The sequence below is a fragment of the Cygnus olor genome, chromosome 1 (genome assembly GCF_009769625.2).
Source record: "Cygnus olor isolate bCygOlo1 chromosome 1, bCygOlo1.pri.v2, whole genome shotgun sequence".
In the NCBI taxonomy this organism is placed as follows: domain Eukaryota; kingdom Metazoa; phylum Chordata; class Aves; order Anseriformes; family Anatidae; genus Cygnus; species Cygnus olor.
The window spans coordinates 108623276-108639428 of NC_049169.1; the positions used below are offsets into that span (position 1 = coordinate 108623276).

At 38.7% G+C, this 16153-nt stretch overlaps 2 protein-coding genes across 6 annotated transcripts in view; one reads left to right on the forward strand and one right to left on the reverse strand.

Annotated features, from left to right (window-relative positions):
* Positions 1–10996, forward strand: part of JAM2 (junctional adhesion molecule 2) — a 35772-nt gene extending 24776 nt beyond the window's left edge. For 3 of the 4 annotated variants that reach the window (XM_040576223.1, XM_040576247.1, XM_040576240.1), the window contains 8 exons: positions 641–754; positions 2002–2154; positions 4070–4275; positions 5711–5813; positions 7664–7771; positions 8532–8547; positions 9467–9500; positions 10259–10996. In XM_040576223.1, coding sequence (XP_040432157.1) covers positions 641–754; positions 2002–2154; positions 4070–4275; positions 5711–5813; positions 7664–7771; positions 8532–8547; positions 9467–9500; positions 10259–10291 — 767 coding nt within the window. In that variant the 3' untranslated portion in view covers positions 10292–10996. The remainder of the gene's footprint in view (positions 1–640; positions 755–2001; positions 2155–4069; positions 4276–5710; positions 5814–7663; positions 7772–8531; positions 8548–9466; positions 9501–10258) is intronic. The other variant, XM_040576229.1, reaches the window with a different exon arrangement.
* A 443-nt stretch (positions 10997–11439) lies between these two features.
* Positions 11440–16147, reverse strand: ATP5PF (ATP synthase peripheral stalk subunit F6). Of its 2 annotated transcripts, none has more exons than XM_040576301.1 (4): positions 16017–16147; positions 15666–15854; positions 13875–13999; positions 11440–11561 (listed from the first exon to the last, which is right to left on the reverse strand). In XM_040576301.1, exons 2-4 carry the CDS (start codon positions 15833–15835, stop codon positions 11533–11535), a joined length of 324 nt encoding a protein of 107 aa, XP_040432235.1. In that variant the 5' UTR covers positions 15836–15854; positions 16017–16147; the 3' UTR covers positions 11440–11532. The 2 variants fall into 2 exon arrangements, with proteins under 2 accessions (XP_040432235.1, XP_040432246.1); XM_040576312.1 differs by having other exon boundaries at positions 16022–16117.
* Between the last annotated feature and the right edge of the window lie 6 nt (positions 16148–16153).

Below are 16153 nucleotides of genomic sequence, written 5' to 3' on the forward strand. Positions count from 1 at the left end.
TGTCATATTTGTGTCTGTGTTTTTGTTTGTTGCTGCCCCCTTATTATTATCACCTTTGCATTGAAAAAGTCCTTGACTGGATAACCTTAATGAAGCAGACTCTCACCTTCCATGTACCCTTAAAATAACCAACGTGAAATTGTAACTAAATACACAAGTTACTTAGAACATTTAACCATCTTACTGGTATGTTTTTCATATGCATTAAGTTACATATTTAACTGGGTAAACTACTGATAATGAACTCGGAATGGTAATTCGCAATATAGATGATAACTGGGTCAGCGTCCTTTTTTAATGGTGGTTTGCTCACTGACAAAAATATTGAAACATAAAATGAGGGTAGTAGTACAGAATCTCTGCTCATCCAACGTGTGAATTTTGATCCAAAGGCCACCTAATTAGTGGGGAAATTAGTAGTTTCTGTTTCCCCTGTGTAGTTGCATAAATCTGGAGACGGTCTGATGACATCGCTGTGAGGAGTAGATCTGGGCCTTGCTGACTGCTCAAGATATATGAAGGGGGAATGTTAATTCCATGGAACCTGATTGTGTACCAATACAATGCTGAAAGCTCTAACTTTCTCTTTTGCTTTTTGTTCCTTTGTTGTTGTTTGTTCGTTTGTTTGTTTCCTCCTTAGAGGCTATTCTGAGTTGCAAGCACAAATTTTCAAAAGGGATGAGTCTAAGAATAGAATGGAAGAAAATCCAGTCTCAAGGAGTTTCATTTGTGTACTACAATGGTGAATTTACAGGTAAGACAATGCAAGCTTAGACTGATCATTTAACATGCCCTTCTCTAGCATATATATCAACTGTTTCTTGGGGAGTAATAATAGGAAAATGACTGAAAGAGGATGCTCATGACTCTTGTACTGAACTGAACATCAGTCCTTCTGAGGAAAAGAATATTTCCTCAGGGGAAAACAAAGCTTTTCTTAATAAAATCTTCAGTGGTTAGTTACATTTTGAATGAAGTTAAATAAAACTGGAGACTAAGAAAAATGATCCTGCATGTTTATTGAATTTTTTCAAAAATGAAGTTACATTCAAACATAAACTCCTTTAAAACTGTTGAAAGCTCTGCACTGCTATCTTACAAAGAGGTTTCTGAAACCTCCTGTAGATCTGGGAGCTTAGATATGAATAATGCAACATTTTTTATATACATTAAAATATAAACTCAGCAGTACTTTTTAAATTATTTGTATCTACTTTTTGGAAGTAGAATTTCTGCTTATATGTTCTTCAAAAGACATACCACAGCTTTATGTATTGAAGAAAATACGGGTCTCTGGTACACGACAAATAAAGAGAAGTAAATAAAGACATATTTATATTACTTGAGAAGTAAAACAAAGCCACAGCAATTTTGTTAGTTTGTAGAGCTCGCAAGATGTGTTGATCTTGTTGATGAACTTGTTTTTTTCTGCATATATGTCATTTTAAAAGATGCTGGAACTCATGATTCTGTTTGTGCAAGTAAGTTTAATTTCATAACAAGATGTAAAATGAAGAAAATCTCATTGTAGGAAGTCTGATGGCAATATCTTTTGCTAATTCCTTCAATTTTTTTTCTTGCCATGTTAAAATGTCAAATACTTTGCTGTGGTAAGAATCATTTCTGTAAGAGAAATAAGTTAGTGATTGCCATCCCTCCAAGTGGAAAATTATCTTTTTTTTTGTCACATGACTACATCTGTACATGATTTCTTGAAATGTTCACAGTTTACCAAAAAAAAGTATTCCATCTTCCAACAAAAAAATGACATAGGTTTTTGAACTGAGGTTGTTGGTGGTTTTTTGGACTAAGTGGACAAGTTTATGGAAGGTTCTTAATGTCATGGGAGGGGGATTATGTGCTGCTCCTTGGTGATAGATGACTAACACTGAATAAATGAGCAATAGTGCATAAACTGTATGTGATTTCAGAGCAAGCCAATGAGACATAGATGATTTCTGTAAGCGATGACCAGAAACCACTGTTTGTTCTCTCTTGAAGGTGATCTTAAAGACCGAGCAGAGATGCTGAATACAGGAATCCGTATTAGAAATGTGACTAGAAAGGATTCTGGGACCTACCGCTGTGAAATCAGCGCAAAGAGTGAAGAGGGGCAACGCCTAGGAGAGGCTACCATTACTCTCACAGTATTGGGTAGAAAGAAACTTTTTTTATTTGGGCTTCCGTAAAGAAATTGAATGATGGCAAGAGGTGTTGCGTGCAGGGTTGTCCATATAGTGTGTGCCTGTAGAATTTTTGGGTCTTCCTTGGGTTGGGTTATAAACATATGTTCATGCATGGATTCATATTCTGTAACGTAGTTCAAAGAATGTAACTAGTTTCTTTATTGATATAAATGTGTATTTTTGTTGTCAGAAGTTAGCAAGTATGCTGATTCATGTGATGGTGAAATATCTGTTTCTACAAAAACTGAAGTCACTCAGTGGCTGAGAATCTAGATAAGCTGATCATGATGTTTGGCACCAGAAAGTCAGCATCTGTCAACACTTATCAAATATTCCAAAGCAGCAGTTCGTTCCAATGCTACAATCTCCTCCTGTTTTTGGAAGGAGAAACTGCTGCAGTGTCTGCATAATGCCAGCTACCAATCTGTGGACTTTATTTACAGGACAGAAGTTATTATTTTTTATTATTATTATTTGTGGTTTTTTTTCTTGTTTTTTTTCCCCATTTGAGGAACGGAGGGAAAACTGAATACTGAGCACATTGTTCTTCCATTGTCCCTCCTATTTTTTCCCAGTCAATTAATGGTTGGTGGGTAGTTCTCTTTTTTTTTCCTCATAGGGAGGAAAGAAAGTATTTGTTTTGGAAGTTTCTGTATTTCTTATTAGAAAAATAATTGATATTTAAAAACTGTCTCAAATTTCTTCATAAAATATAATAAATTCACGAACTTTTGCTTTACTCCAATAATGAGGTAACCACGCTTTTTCCTTCCTTCTTCCACTCTCTCAACAGATTGCCTTTTTAAAATGTAGCTTCTTAACTTAAAGTTGAGATCTTGGAGCCTGAAGAGAGTGGTGGGTGTTAGTGCGTCTTGTGCACAAAACTTTTTGAAAGTTTATGGGAGTTAGGTGTGTCTTGTTTTGTTTTTAGAATTTTTGCTTTTTATTTTAAAGTCAACCAAGAAGAAATTATGAATACTTGTTAAAGTGCTACTCATTCCTTTAATGTAACATGCATTCCTCGTCACCATTAGTTTTCTTCTGGATAGTCAAGGTACCAAAATAAAATCAAGTTCCTTTTCTGTTGACGTAATAAAAATTGGAAAAAAAGACCTTCATATTAATGACAGAGCTGTCCTGCATCTGTGATGCAGAACCTGACAGAAATTTCTCTGAATACTCCAGCAAAACCTAAGGAAAGCATTTGAACACTTTCCACACTGATTTTCACTGCTCAGAGAACTATGAAAGAAAAATGCTAAACAGGTACTTGATAGGGAGCAGGGGGAAGAGTATGCTTTTTTTTTTTTTTTAATTTAAAATGAAATTGGTGGACAATTGCTTTTCATCTTCTATTTAAGATTCACACTGTGGCTGTGATGATGGCCAGTCTTGTTAATTCTTTCTGACAAGTGCTTTTCAAAACACAGTAGACTTTTTTTAATACAAAAATCTTTTTACTTTTCTCCACTTCTGTTTTTAAATATTAGTGAGGAAAAAAAAAATTGCTGGACTCCAGATTCACTGAGACATCCCCCCTCTGTCTGGGAGCAAGAGGTCCCACAGAGGCCTCCGCAGAGGAGTGGAACAAGCTCCTGAGGGTTTGGATGAATATGCATAGATCGGAGACAGGATGACACAGCATGTGGTGGGGGAGGCTGGGAGCAAACCTCTGCCTTCCACTGCTTTTGGCAACTCACGAATTTTACAGTGCTCTTCAAGTAGCAGGACTCTGCCTTCCATCCTGTCTCCAGAGCCTCTCTGTTCATTGCTGTGGTAGTTGTTAAGCATGTGCACAAGTTCACCTCCTCTGTGACTCTCAAACTGTTGTGAGATAGGCAGTAGTGATAAGACTGTGTAACAAGTGCAATTTAATTTTCCAGTTGCTCCAACTACTCCAGTATGTGAGGTACCCAGCTCTGCAATGACGGGAACAGTGGTGGAACTGAGCTGTAAGGAAACTGAGGGGTCCCCTCCGTCTGAGTACCAGTGGTACAAGAACGGGGTTGCCTTACTGGGTAAGACAGGAACAGGCAGTGCTAGAGCAGCAAACATAACTTACACCATGAATAAAAAGTCCGGCACTCTGGTAAGTGTCATAACAACTCTGTAATAACCAGCTATGAAGACCAAATTTACTGTTTTGTACAGTGATGCTCCTTGGCTTAATCCAAGGCACAAGGTCTCTGTCAGAGATCAATGTCATGCTGGAATGTGCTAACGTGTATAAGGTACAGTTTCTGCCTCAGATCAATGACAAGCCATAGAGATTGAGTGTAATAGGCAAGCTGGGTGAATTATAAGGTTGTAGTAATGATAAATGAGCAGAACCTAGCAAATAAATGACAAATTTCACCTTGTCAGTTAGTCAGCCCATGTGAGGTGAGAATGATCTCTTAGTATGTCAACAGAATTGTATTTGATAGCACCTTAAAATCTAAAATAGCAACTTCATTCACTTCAGTGGGAAGTGCAGCAGCACCAAGGGCAGTCCAGAATCTCAGTAATCCAGTGGCATTTAAAGGTTCCAGTCTTCTTGTACTTCTGTTGTCAAGGGGAATGAGTAGTGGCTTTAAGTAAACTGTGTTTTCTGTTATGTTCCCCCCGAGAACTAGCCATCTTTTTCTCATTCCATTCTACCCCTGCGCGGCATTATAGCTGATCCTTCTAAAAATAAAAATTACATACCACTTACTGTGCAATGTAAGCTGATGTTTTTTTTTGGAAGGGTCATTCTATGGACATCCTGCTCTTGTGCATGATCAAATTCAGAAACTGCGGTGTGCCTAACCATTCAGAGGTGCTGTGGATCTTTCAGTACACTGTGGAAATTCAGTGGGCTACTCAAAATTACTAATCGCTTCTGAAAAATCTTAGTTTTAATGTATGGGATATATTAAAGGGAGAAGATGTAACAGGCCTAATTACAAAAATAAATACAGAGAAGCACAGGAACTGACATGAGGTCAGCATCCATTTTTTGCTTTCTCACTTGAATTTTTACATCAATAGTATTTCATAAGTAAAGCAGTTCAGCATTTCTCCGTTGGAATCACAGAGAAACTGGCATTTCTGGGGGAAAAAAACTTGGAAAATATATTTTGTACTATGTTAAGTATTTATTAATATTTATTAATACTTACCATGTTAAGTATTTATTAGGTATTTATTTATTTTGTAAAACGAACACAATGTTTTGATTTCAGGGATTCTGAAATGGGAGCATGTCTAAGAAAATACACTTTACTGGAAAGTGTTAATCACTGAAAAAGAATCTCCTTTTAGATATGCTCTATCTAGTTAAAATATCGATTTAAAATGCCCACTTGGACCAGTATCTGAAATTAAGTATTAGGGGATGTGACTAGAGAGCAGAATCAAAAGGAACGTGAGACTGAAATTCTCTCTTTCGTATTTTTGGAAAAATATTAACTGTTGATATGTCAAATTTTCTGTGCTGTAGGAAATTCAGTTTTTTGTGTTTTTCCCCATTCTCATAATGGTTTTGGACTCTGTCTTAACAGCTATTTAACACCGTTACAAAGAATGACACTGGAGAGTATTTCTGCGAAGCCTCCAATGGGATTGGATTACCTCAGAAATGCTCAGTGAGGCGAATGCAAGTCGGTATGTGTCAGAGCAAAGAGGGGCAGAAAGCAGTCTTGCAGTTGGAATGATTTCATTGCATGATGCAGCTGAGAAACTAAGACAAGACTGAATTACAGACTACTGTTTGATAATGGCATTTTAGGGGAGGAATAATATTCATATATTAGAGCACCTTATACATAGTTATGGTGGCTACCTAAAGCATTCCTTTTTAGCAGCAATATGTCTCACTGAGTTTCACAAAAAAAAGCACCTAGTTGAGTACTTTACAATTACTGCAGTATCCAGCATTAAGGTTGCGAAACACTGCATGTCACAGAGCAGCAGTATTCATACGAGGTCCTTAATGCTTCAGAATGGTTTTGTGGATGTTGTACAGTATAATTAATGTACCAGTCCGCTCACTGTCTTTTTGTTTGTTTGTTTCTGGGATGGTTTTTTGTGTGTGTGTTGTGGGGCTTTTGTTGTTACATGGTGTTTGTTTGTTTTAAATGAATAGCCTCCCTTTTGAGATGCATTTATGTGAGATTGTCGTGTAACAGATCAGAGCTTTAGCTGAAAAAAAACTCATTCATACCTGCCAGAGGAACATGGAATGTACACTGACTTAAAAAAAAAAACCAAAAAAAAACAGTCCTGCTGCCTTTTTCTTTTCTACTTGAGCAGTGTAGGTGAATTGTAATATTGGTTAACTAATACAGTTACTTTGCAAAGGTTGGAAGGCCAGAATCTATAATAATCCAAAATGTGTGAATGTTTTTGCAAAATATAAAATTAGCTGTTACAAATTTTCTATGAAAAAAAAAATGATAATGAGATGTTTAAAGTTTCTAAAAGGTCCTAACAAATACCGCACAAAAGCTTTACTATTTCCTGCTAGTACTCCATAAAGAAGTTGTCTGGTGCTTTCTTATAACTTAGTTGAAAATCACTGTATTAAAGCTTTTAATGAATTCCTGGTTGATAATAAGCAAGTATTCTACAAGCTACCAAGAGAGAATTCCTCTATTGTGGAAATATTCACCCAAGTCCTGAACTGCTGTCAACCAGCGCACAAAAATTGATAGGTTTGGTGGAAAAATTCCCAACTATGTATTAACATATGCTTAAAGTCAGGATCCAAATAAGTAATTCATCATATAACAAAAACAGATCAAATAACAACAAACAATTTTTTTCTGCTTGTTGGTGTTTTTCTTTTTGCTAAAATGGATGATTGTCTGAAGCATTTAGGGATTATATTGGGAAATGGGCATAGGCTGTCATCTTCAAAATAGAAATGGCTGCACTTTTCAGTAGCCCAGTGTAAAATTTGACTTCAGGTATATGTGCTAATTTTTTTTTTTTGGCCTTCAGTGTGTTTAATTTAAAAGCCTTGCTGTTTAAAAATAATTTTAAAAAACATTAAATTTTAAATAATTCACCTGAAGAGTTCTTCAGGACTGACGCAACACTCACCAGCTGTTTCAGTTATTTTAGGCAAACTGTGTATGAAAACACTTGTTTAAATAGACTAAGGCAAAATATCTTGAAGTCTTTGAGACATACGACTTGAATACTTACTGTGGGTAGATATAAAAAGAAATTGGTATCCTTTGACCTCTGTTATTGTTCCCTTACTTTTGTGTCAGAGTAAGGATTTGAAGTGTATGAAGCGCTCCTCTTACTGTGGCTGTGATACAGCAATGCTTTTAGACAGTTTATCCACATCTGCATGTTGGTAACTAATTTATAAACCTTGGGCCAAATCCACCCATAAATATAAAAGGAACCTGCATTAATTAGGAAAACAAACAAACAAACAAAAAACAACAGCTAATGGAACTTTTTAAAATTTATAGCATTGGATTTCTGTTTTATAATTACAGATGACCTTAATGTAAGTGGTATCATCGCTGCTGTAGTATTCGTGGCACTGGTAATGGCATTATGTGGCCTTGGAGTATTTTATGCACAAAAAAAGGGTTATTTTACAAGTAAGTACAGTAAAATCACTCTTTGTTTCAAAATATAGGGCTGTAATTCTGCTGATTTTAACATCCTCCTTTTCATGAAGACTGTAGCTCCATGGTCCTAAGCTAAAGTACTCTTTAGCACAACAGCAACTTTACTGTGCAGTTTTGTTCTGCCTACTTCTACCATAAAAGATACTGTAAGAATGAAGATGTTTGTACAGTTGCACAAGGCCACCAGACAGCAGTCTAGGAAAAGCAACGAACAGAACCCTGGTTTCCAGAGCCTCTTTGCTCTAGTTTCGAGAGGGCATGGAAAAGAAAGGCACCATGAAAACAAGCTGTACAAGCTTACTTGGAGTTCAAAAGCAGTTTTTTGAGCAGTTGAGTTCTGATGAAGTAATTTACTGGCTCCCTCTTCTGGTTTGCGGTGAAAGTGCACATGGTGAAAACTTGCTTTTGAGGATTACTCGCAAAAGCTTGACATCAAGCAACGTCTCCATAGCATTTGTGTTAGTGCCTGTAGAGTTCAGCACAGCAAAAAGGGATCCCAAATGCCAGAGTGAGAAAGGCCACTGCCTGAAAATAACAGGGTAACAGAGCTGATGTTAGAATCCACGCTCACTTAGAATGTTTACCTTTGAAAGCAACCTAATCTTTTTCTGTTCAAACTCAGTACATCAAAATGAGAAATTTCATTTAGCAACTGAAGCTATGAGTTAATATTTCAAACAAGTTTAAGGAAACTACTGTTGTGCTAATTTTTCTTTTTTCCCCCCCGCAGAGGAAAGTTCTTCCCAGTAAGTATCTTAATTTTTTTATACAAATTATATGCAAGTCACCGTAAATTTCATTTACATTTCTGATGACTTAGTAACTGTGATGCTTAAGGTCTTTCTGTTCTGATTCTCAGAACCATGTGGCTTTTTTGAACACTGAAATAAACCTGATCTGGCACACCAACTCGTTTCCTCATTAGAACCAATGTGCTGGTCAGAAAATGAATTATTATTATTGTGATAAATGTGCAGAGACAAGTATTTTTTTGTAGTTATGGTGTACACCCTTAACTCAGCTAGAGGCATAGGTTTTTTCTCATCAAAACCTGATAAAAGGTGCTCAGGGCCAAATTGAACCATAACTACAGATTACTTCAGTTTTGTAAAAATATGACTGGAAGAGATATTGTAAGGTCTACTCCTTTGATATGAATTTATTTAGTGCACTTAAATTGCCACTAGGTAATTCTTATTAGCAGGTCAGAATTCCTCAATCTATTTTAGTGCTCCCACATGAGACTAAAATCATGTTCTCTTGGAGGTTGGGTGGCCTCCACATTTTTTATTTATTGATTTTAAAGTTTATCTTACTGCTTTTAGGTAACGGCAGGTAAAAAGCAATACAGTAAGGAAAAATACTATTTTAAAATACTGTGATACTTATACTGGTCATGAATTAGAGAAAGCATAACTAGAAGCCTTGAAGGGTCAGCCTAGGGAAGGTAATTTGGCAGTGGTTCATGAGATAATGACAGCTGTCTAAAAGCATTCAGTGGATTTGTTAGAGATTTTGTAATTTATTTTTTTTCCTAAGAGAAAAAAAACTAAGCATTACTGGAAATCAGGACAAATGCATTCATAAATAAAGTTGTCGAAGGGCTAAAACAAACACCAAAAAAGTCACTGTTTAACCTAATTTCCTTTCCTGTTCTATTAACAGAAAGAAGTCCAACTCTCAAGCTATGAGTGAAAAGGCAAGTATTTTGCATTTAGTAGTGTGTTTACATTTTCAGGTTCCATCAAAATTCCTTAGATCTGTGATGTTTTTGCATGCACTCAAAACCCTGCATGCCACTAACACCTGGGGAAAGGGAAGTAACAATAGTTATTGTCCATTAACCATGCCATTTGTTGTGAGGAAGAGTTCCACTCTGATGTGCTTGTGCATATTAGTTAACCAAAGAAACTGAAAGTCAAACAAGCACCAAGGCAGCAGTGACAGAAATTTGGGGCCTTAGTTCCTCTTAAGGCTAATATTAGTTAAAAAGGCTTGATTAAATATGGAAGCTAAAATTGTGTTGTTTTTTTTTTTTTCCTGTTTGCTCAATGAAAGAGCTCAAATGATTTAATTGCATATACATTGTTCCAGCTTTCCAAACTGGTGCAAAAAGAATGAAGCTCCAACTAAAGCTTCAACTAGAAAATTTCACTATCTACAGTTTAAGGCTACACTAGTAGGCTTAAAAGCTCTCTGAAAGCTACCTCAATCCTTTAATCAAAACAGAGCATGCTGAAGAATGAAGATACTTTTACCTTTTAATAGGGTATTACTTCTGTTCTGTGTAACAGTACATTCTATAGGCTTTCCTGTATAGAAAGAGCATATACTGACAGTGTTTCAGGTGTGCTTCTTGTCAGCCTGCATGCCTGAGTTTCTTCTGAAATGCACATTAAATGTTAATGTGGTTAAAATATTTGAACCATTACTTATCTATTACCTTCCTTCATTTAGGATTTCAAGCATACCAAGTCCTTTGTTATCTAGAAGATTCAGCCTCTGTGAGGGACATCAAATGACTACTTGTTATACAAAAATATCAAAGGGATTTTTGACCTCTACTCCGTAAATATTGCTTCCATGTACAACACACGGAAAGTAGGAATTGCTATTGTTTAGATCTAGTCAACCTAATTGTTTTTTTTAATAAAAAATAAAAACAAACAAAAACCAAACCCTTAACTTAAAGATACAGCTAAGTTGAACATGTAAGTCAATTTGTGGGATGACTTCTTATTCTGTTGATGTACACATGCAGCAACAAAGGATTCACACTTGGAGCTTGGCATAGTCTATCCAAATAATTTTGACAGATGACCTTGTTACCAGTACTTTTACTACTCACATCTCCAGCCCTGTCAAGGTCTCAAACTGTCCCCCAGTTCTGATTCTGTTCTTACAAGTACTTTGACAATGTACCGGGTTTGCCAGAGCCATCTAGAAGCGTGTAAGTAGTTGCTCAAACCTTAACTCATTATCCTAGGAGAACAAAGCTGCTTTGTAATGGAGGCCCAAACATTGTTTTATTGTCTAATATAAAATGCCTACAGCATCTCTTCTTCGAGGAAGCGTCTCTTTCTGTGGACTGCATATGTAACTTGCATTATGAAAAGAAGCATACCAGCACAACTGAAGCTGTAGTATCTGGACCCTAATTACTGAAGTGTTACAAATAAATAGTTCTTAAGAACCTGAAATGTGTGTGTGTCAGTAGTTTTGTGACTGAAGCTTAAACACAACAACCTCATTTACAGGTTTCAGTCACTTCTATAAGGGTAACCCTTCATCACTCATGTTCATTGATGCAGTGTAAAATGAGCACATTTGTACCTATCGTTTTGGCTCTGCAGGTCCTTCACCTCCCTTGGACTTCGCTACAGATTTAGGGTTCTCTTGTGATTATTTTTTTTCCTTGCAGAAGCTTGACATATCACAAACTCAGGAGAAAAAAAATAGTTTATTCCAGGTGCATCACCATTGGGATTATAATCTTATCAGCACTAAACCAGTATTTGCCAAAAGAGTTCAGCAGTTAACAGTGAGAAGCGCTACTTGCTGCCTCCGTAACTGTAGGAGTTGATAAGCAAAGCTAACTAGGATCCCCATACACGTAAGAACTTCACACTTCTTAAATGAAACTTAAACATCACATTTATTAAATTACAACTGATGCCATGTTCAGCAACTCCTTGGATGTACACTGCTGTCTGGAGTTCAACCGGCAGAGATCACTTCGGAGTCTCCTCAAAGTTGGGCTCTAAAGGAGGAAGAAGCAGGGCAGAGAAAGGGAGAAGCCACGTTAGTTTCTTTTTATTCCAGCCTAAAATACCACCATTCATCTGCTATTTAAAGACAACTAAACTTTCAGCTGGCAGGCCAAGACTTGTACATTGTAGTCGACACCTCCACTTACATGGAGAGGGATCTCCCTGTCCTCATCTCAACCCACAAGCTCTCTTTCTCTTCTGTCCTTCTGAGGAGAGGGCAGTTAAAGAGCTGTGCATTGGTGCTTAGCTGCCCATCAGCTGTTAAACCACCACAGTAGCATTAAAGAACAAACTACACTTGAGGCAGGGCTTACCACCTTACAGTTGCATATAGCGTGGTTTAAGACAGACGTGCCCCCTCGTAACACTCTACTGCAACACCTTTTAGCAACAGGTGAGGTGGGGGAAAAAGGCAGATGGGGAACTTAAGAAATCAACCAGAATGTTACTAGACAACATGACTACTACTTCCAACTTAGCTCTGATACAAGAAGAAGCAACCAAGCTCTTCTGTCCTCTTGGTTCTTGTCTCATAGCTAATTAAGTGAATGGAGTGCACAATGTCAACTCCACTCAGCAAAAGATAATTTCCACATTATACAAAAAATACGAGGAACAAATTCTTGATGCCAAAGGCACAAACTCAAAGTAGTAAGAGTTTTGACACAGCGGCTATTAATGCCTGTTCTCTTTGCTACAAGGAGTCTGAAAGGTAAGACTCAGTTTATAGGGATCTTCACTAAAGGAAAAAACAAAGCATCTAGCCACAGTCTTGAGAACTCGTTGAAGTTGATTAAAGGACAGAGAACAGTGATAAAAGAATGGGTAACATGGTGTCCCCCCATTTATTTGATCTGTTCCTACTGCCACATAAATTGTTTCATTACAAAAGAAAAACAATCCTGAACTTTAATATGTATTGTTTCACATATTACATAGAAATAAAGCTGAATATAAATAAACCAAATCCCTAAAACTGGGAACGGAAAAAAAGAAACACCTTTTTTTCTGTGGGGGAAAAAAAGAAACACCATAGATCCTACTTGACAGATGCTCTGTTTTATTTGCACCGGTAAGAATTTGACACCAAATTCTTCCTCAATCCAACTGAAATACCACCAAAAAAAATTAAGGTGAGTTCCTGGTCTAAACCACAATTCCTGGTTAGTCTGATCAGAATTACAGGTCACTGATTGTGGTGGGGTTAGCCATGGCTGGCTGCCAGGTGCCCCCCAAGCTGCTCACTCTCTTCCTCCTTAACAGGAGAAGAAAATAAGATGGAAGAGTTCATTGGAAAGTGAACTCAAGATAAAGAGAAGATCATTTATCAGTTGCTCTCATATGCAAAACAGACTCAACCTGTGCAAGATTAATTTACTGCCGATGAAAAATGGAATAGGACAGGGAGTAACAAAAAAATAAAAACACCTTTCCTACAGATCCACTGTCTTCCAGGCTCAACTTCACTCCTTTGTTTCTGACTTGTCTGCATCCCCCTCCTTCACTGACCTTGGTGTCTGCAGGGATTTTTTATCTCACATATTTTCCTCACTCCTTTCACAGCTGCTATGCAGGTTTTTTTTTTTTTTAACCCTTCCTTAAACCACAGAGGTGCCACCAGTGCCACTGATGGGCTGAGCCTTGCCCTGCAGTGAGCCTGCTGCAACTTGCTGTGCCTGATGTGGGGACAGCCCCTGGTCTCCCTTCACAGAGGCCACACCAGCAGCCCCCTGCTACCCAAACCTCGCCATGTAAACCCAACACACTGCCCCCTACAAAATATTGTGGAATCCCAGCTGCCGGCTGTTTACTGATTATGGGAAAGATGTCTTACCCCCCTTCCCAACCTGACTGTAGGTAAGGCTGCTTGAGAGCAATGGGGATTTTGAGGTGTTCTTAAAGTAAGAGAAACAACAAAAATGAGTCTGTCATAAAATAAAAAGTTTGCCTTTACATCCTAAGGTTACAAAGTTTATGAACCACAGTTCGGATGATACAGACTGGTTTTCAAATTACAGTCTGCTGACCTCTTTGGGGAGAAATAAAGATGCCAACAACGGGCCATTTGGGGCTATTTCTTTAGGGCCTGTGAAAGGTAATTAAGATACTTCACTTTGCCTGCAAGTCTGGTCAAGCCTCAGTGTAAGTTCACATCCGAACTGGAAAAATAACGATATTCACTGAGGGTATCTCAGTGAGATTAATGGTCCAGATAAAAACTAAAAGGGAATTAACTATGTGAAGACCAGTTAGTGAGCATTACTTTATTTGCAATCAGAAGTTCAGTAAGATTGTTAACTCACCCTCAAATTTAAATTCTGGGAACTTGGTTAGATCTCCCTCACCGTACATCCGTTGAAGTCTAGCAAGCGATTCGTTCATGTCTTTCTGGAACTCAGGGCCTACATCAACAGGCCCTCCAGCTTGCCTAAAAAAAAAAAAAAAAAAAAGGAGAAATTCTGATACACAGTTCAGTTCTGAAATTTTATGTGGAAGTTCTACATTTTCATGGCAATTTATGAATTACCATTTTGACAATCAACTAAAGTAAATAATTTAGAGCATTTCCAAAAATCGAGATGAGACACACCTTAGGGCCTACTGATCTTACAGATAAAGAACATTCTCAGGGGTAAGTGCAGGCTTTCTGCTACAAATAGTGAAAATCCAAGCTACAGAGGCAGCCTTTCGAGACACAAAACTACAATGAATATCCAGACTTGCAGGGCTCTGGCATTTCACCTGTGCCAGGTGTGACTTCTTGACAACACTGTGATTTGTACCTCTACTATTTCTGAATTAGTGATCTTAGAAAAGCTTAACTTCAGTTTTGCAAAGAGAACATGATTTAAATATTAAACAAGCAAAAAGAACAAGAGACAGGGCACCATGAATTCATACAGATTCAGAAAGGAATTTCTTGGGATCCATGTATAAAGTAGTTAAAATAGTACATCCACAGATTACTCATGCTCCACAGCGTGCAAGAAACTATTGAGTGCCTTAACTCCCTACGAAGGAAGACATTAGTTGTTCTTTAAGGGGGAGAAAAAGGTGTACCTTTTCTGTTAGCTTTCCAACTGCAAGCCTTCTCTTGCTCATGACATCTTGCTCATCAATAAGTGTTGCAGGAAAGCAAGAACTGTCATTCAGAAGAGTCTCAGAGCAGAGTTAAAGCCACTCAATTTTATTTTTTATTTTTTGTAAGCAAGCCAAAAACCTCTTTCAGTATGGTCAATGCGCTAATACGGCAACTTTCTCCTGAACTAGAGGAAAGGACTTAAATCTTGTTTTCAACACAGTCAACACCACCTTCCAAATGTATTCTTAAAGCAAGATGTACCACCAACAGAGAAGAAATATCACCAAGTATCAGCCAATATGTCAGTGGTTTCAGGTGTTCTTTCAAAATGCAAAAACTAAACTTAAACCCTTGCTCTAAACTTAGCTTTAAACCTGGGAATACATCCTGATGAAACTACCATTCTGTACCAAAGAAGCCTGTCGGCAAAAACTGCACTGGAGTATTACATTCTACAAAGAAAACAAATCATTATGCCAGCCTTCCAATTTTAAAGCTAAGTATATTACGTGGAATGCTTTTATCCAGCTTTATGTGGGGTCTCATAGGTTGTTTAAAGAGAAACTCGACAAGAGGCTGCTATTCACAGTTTCCCTGCATTATGCCTATTACAGTCTTTCATGCCGTCAAAGGGTTGTTAATCAGTGGTTGGTTGCATAAGGAAGTGTGCAAGAGGTAAGACTAGGTAAGACAAGAGAAGCATAGCTGGAGTTGGGCTGGCTGATCCTTGTGGATCCCTTCCAGCTTGGGGTATTCTGATTCCATTACCAGAGGGAGACAAGTTTTGAGTATGAATTAAAGTGGATGCCATTTGAATGAATTCAGTCTGCTCCCAGTGATCTCAGCACCTACCAAGGTGTTGCCTGCTGACAGAGGAGCACACCTGCAGTACGCAAGGCCCAACTACAACGTTAACCTATGTCATAATTTGTTAAAATCACCTTTTCCCCCACTTTTGCCCCCTGTCTTAAGCCCCCCCCCCCCCCCCACCACCACCACCACCACCACTCACTTGCTCTTCGTGTTGTACTCCCGGATCTTGTCCAGGAACAGCTTCTGCACCGGGTCGAGCTCCTTCGCCCTGTTGAAGGCCACAGCCGAGAGCCCCACGTTCCTCCGCAGCTGCACCCGGACGGCCGCGCGCAGGAGGGCCGGGACGCGCAGCAGCTGGCGCAGAACCATGGCGGCGCTGCCGTTTGGGCTGAAAAACGGGAAAAAACGCAGAGTTACCTACACCCGCCGCTGATATAAACACGTAAATACGGTATTTGGTGCGTACACGGGGTAATTAGCCGGTAATTAGCCGTTAATTAACGCCCCCCCCCCCCGGCGCCCCCACGATGCCGGCACCCGCCGCGGTCACCTTGCCTCGGCCGCTCCACCGCCGCCGCGCGGGGTCTGCTGGGAGCGGGGCCCGGCCGGGCTGTGCGCGGGGGCCGCCGGGAGTTGTAGTTCCCGCCGGGCCTAGGGGGGTGGCGGCGGTGCCTCGGCGCGCGCGCG

Coding starts and splice junctions, on each gene's coding strand:
- ATP5PF (XM_040576301.1), bottom strand. CDS start 15,835: ATGGTTCTGCGCCAGCTGCTGCGCGTCCCGGCCCTCCTGCGCGCGGCC. Junction 14,000..15,665: donor GAGTACAACACGAAGAGCAA/GTGAGTGGTGGT, acceptor TTTTTTTTTTAG/GCAAGCTGGAGGGCCTGTTG. Junction 11,562..13,874: donor CCCAGAATTTAAATTTGAGG/GTGAGTTAACAA, acceptor TTCCTCCTTTAG/AGCCCAACTTTGAGGAGACT.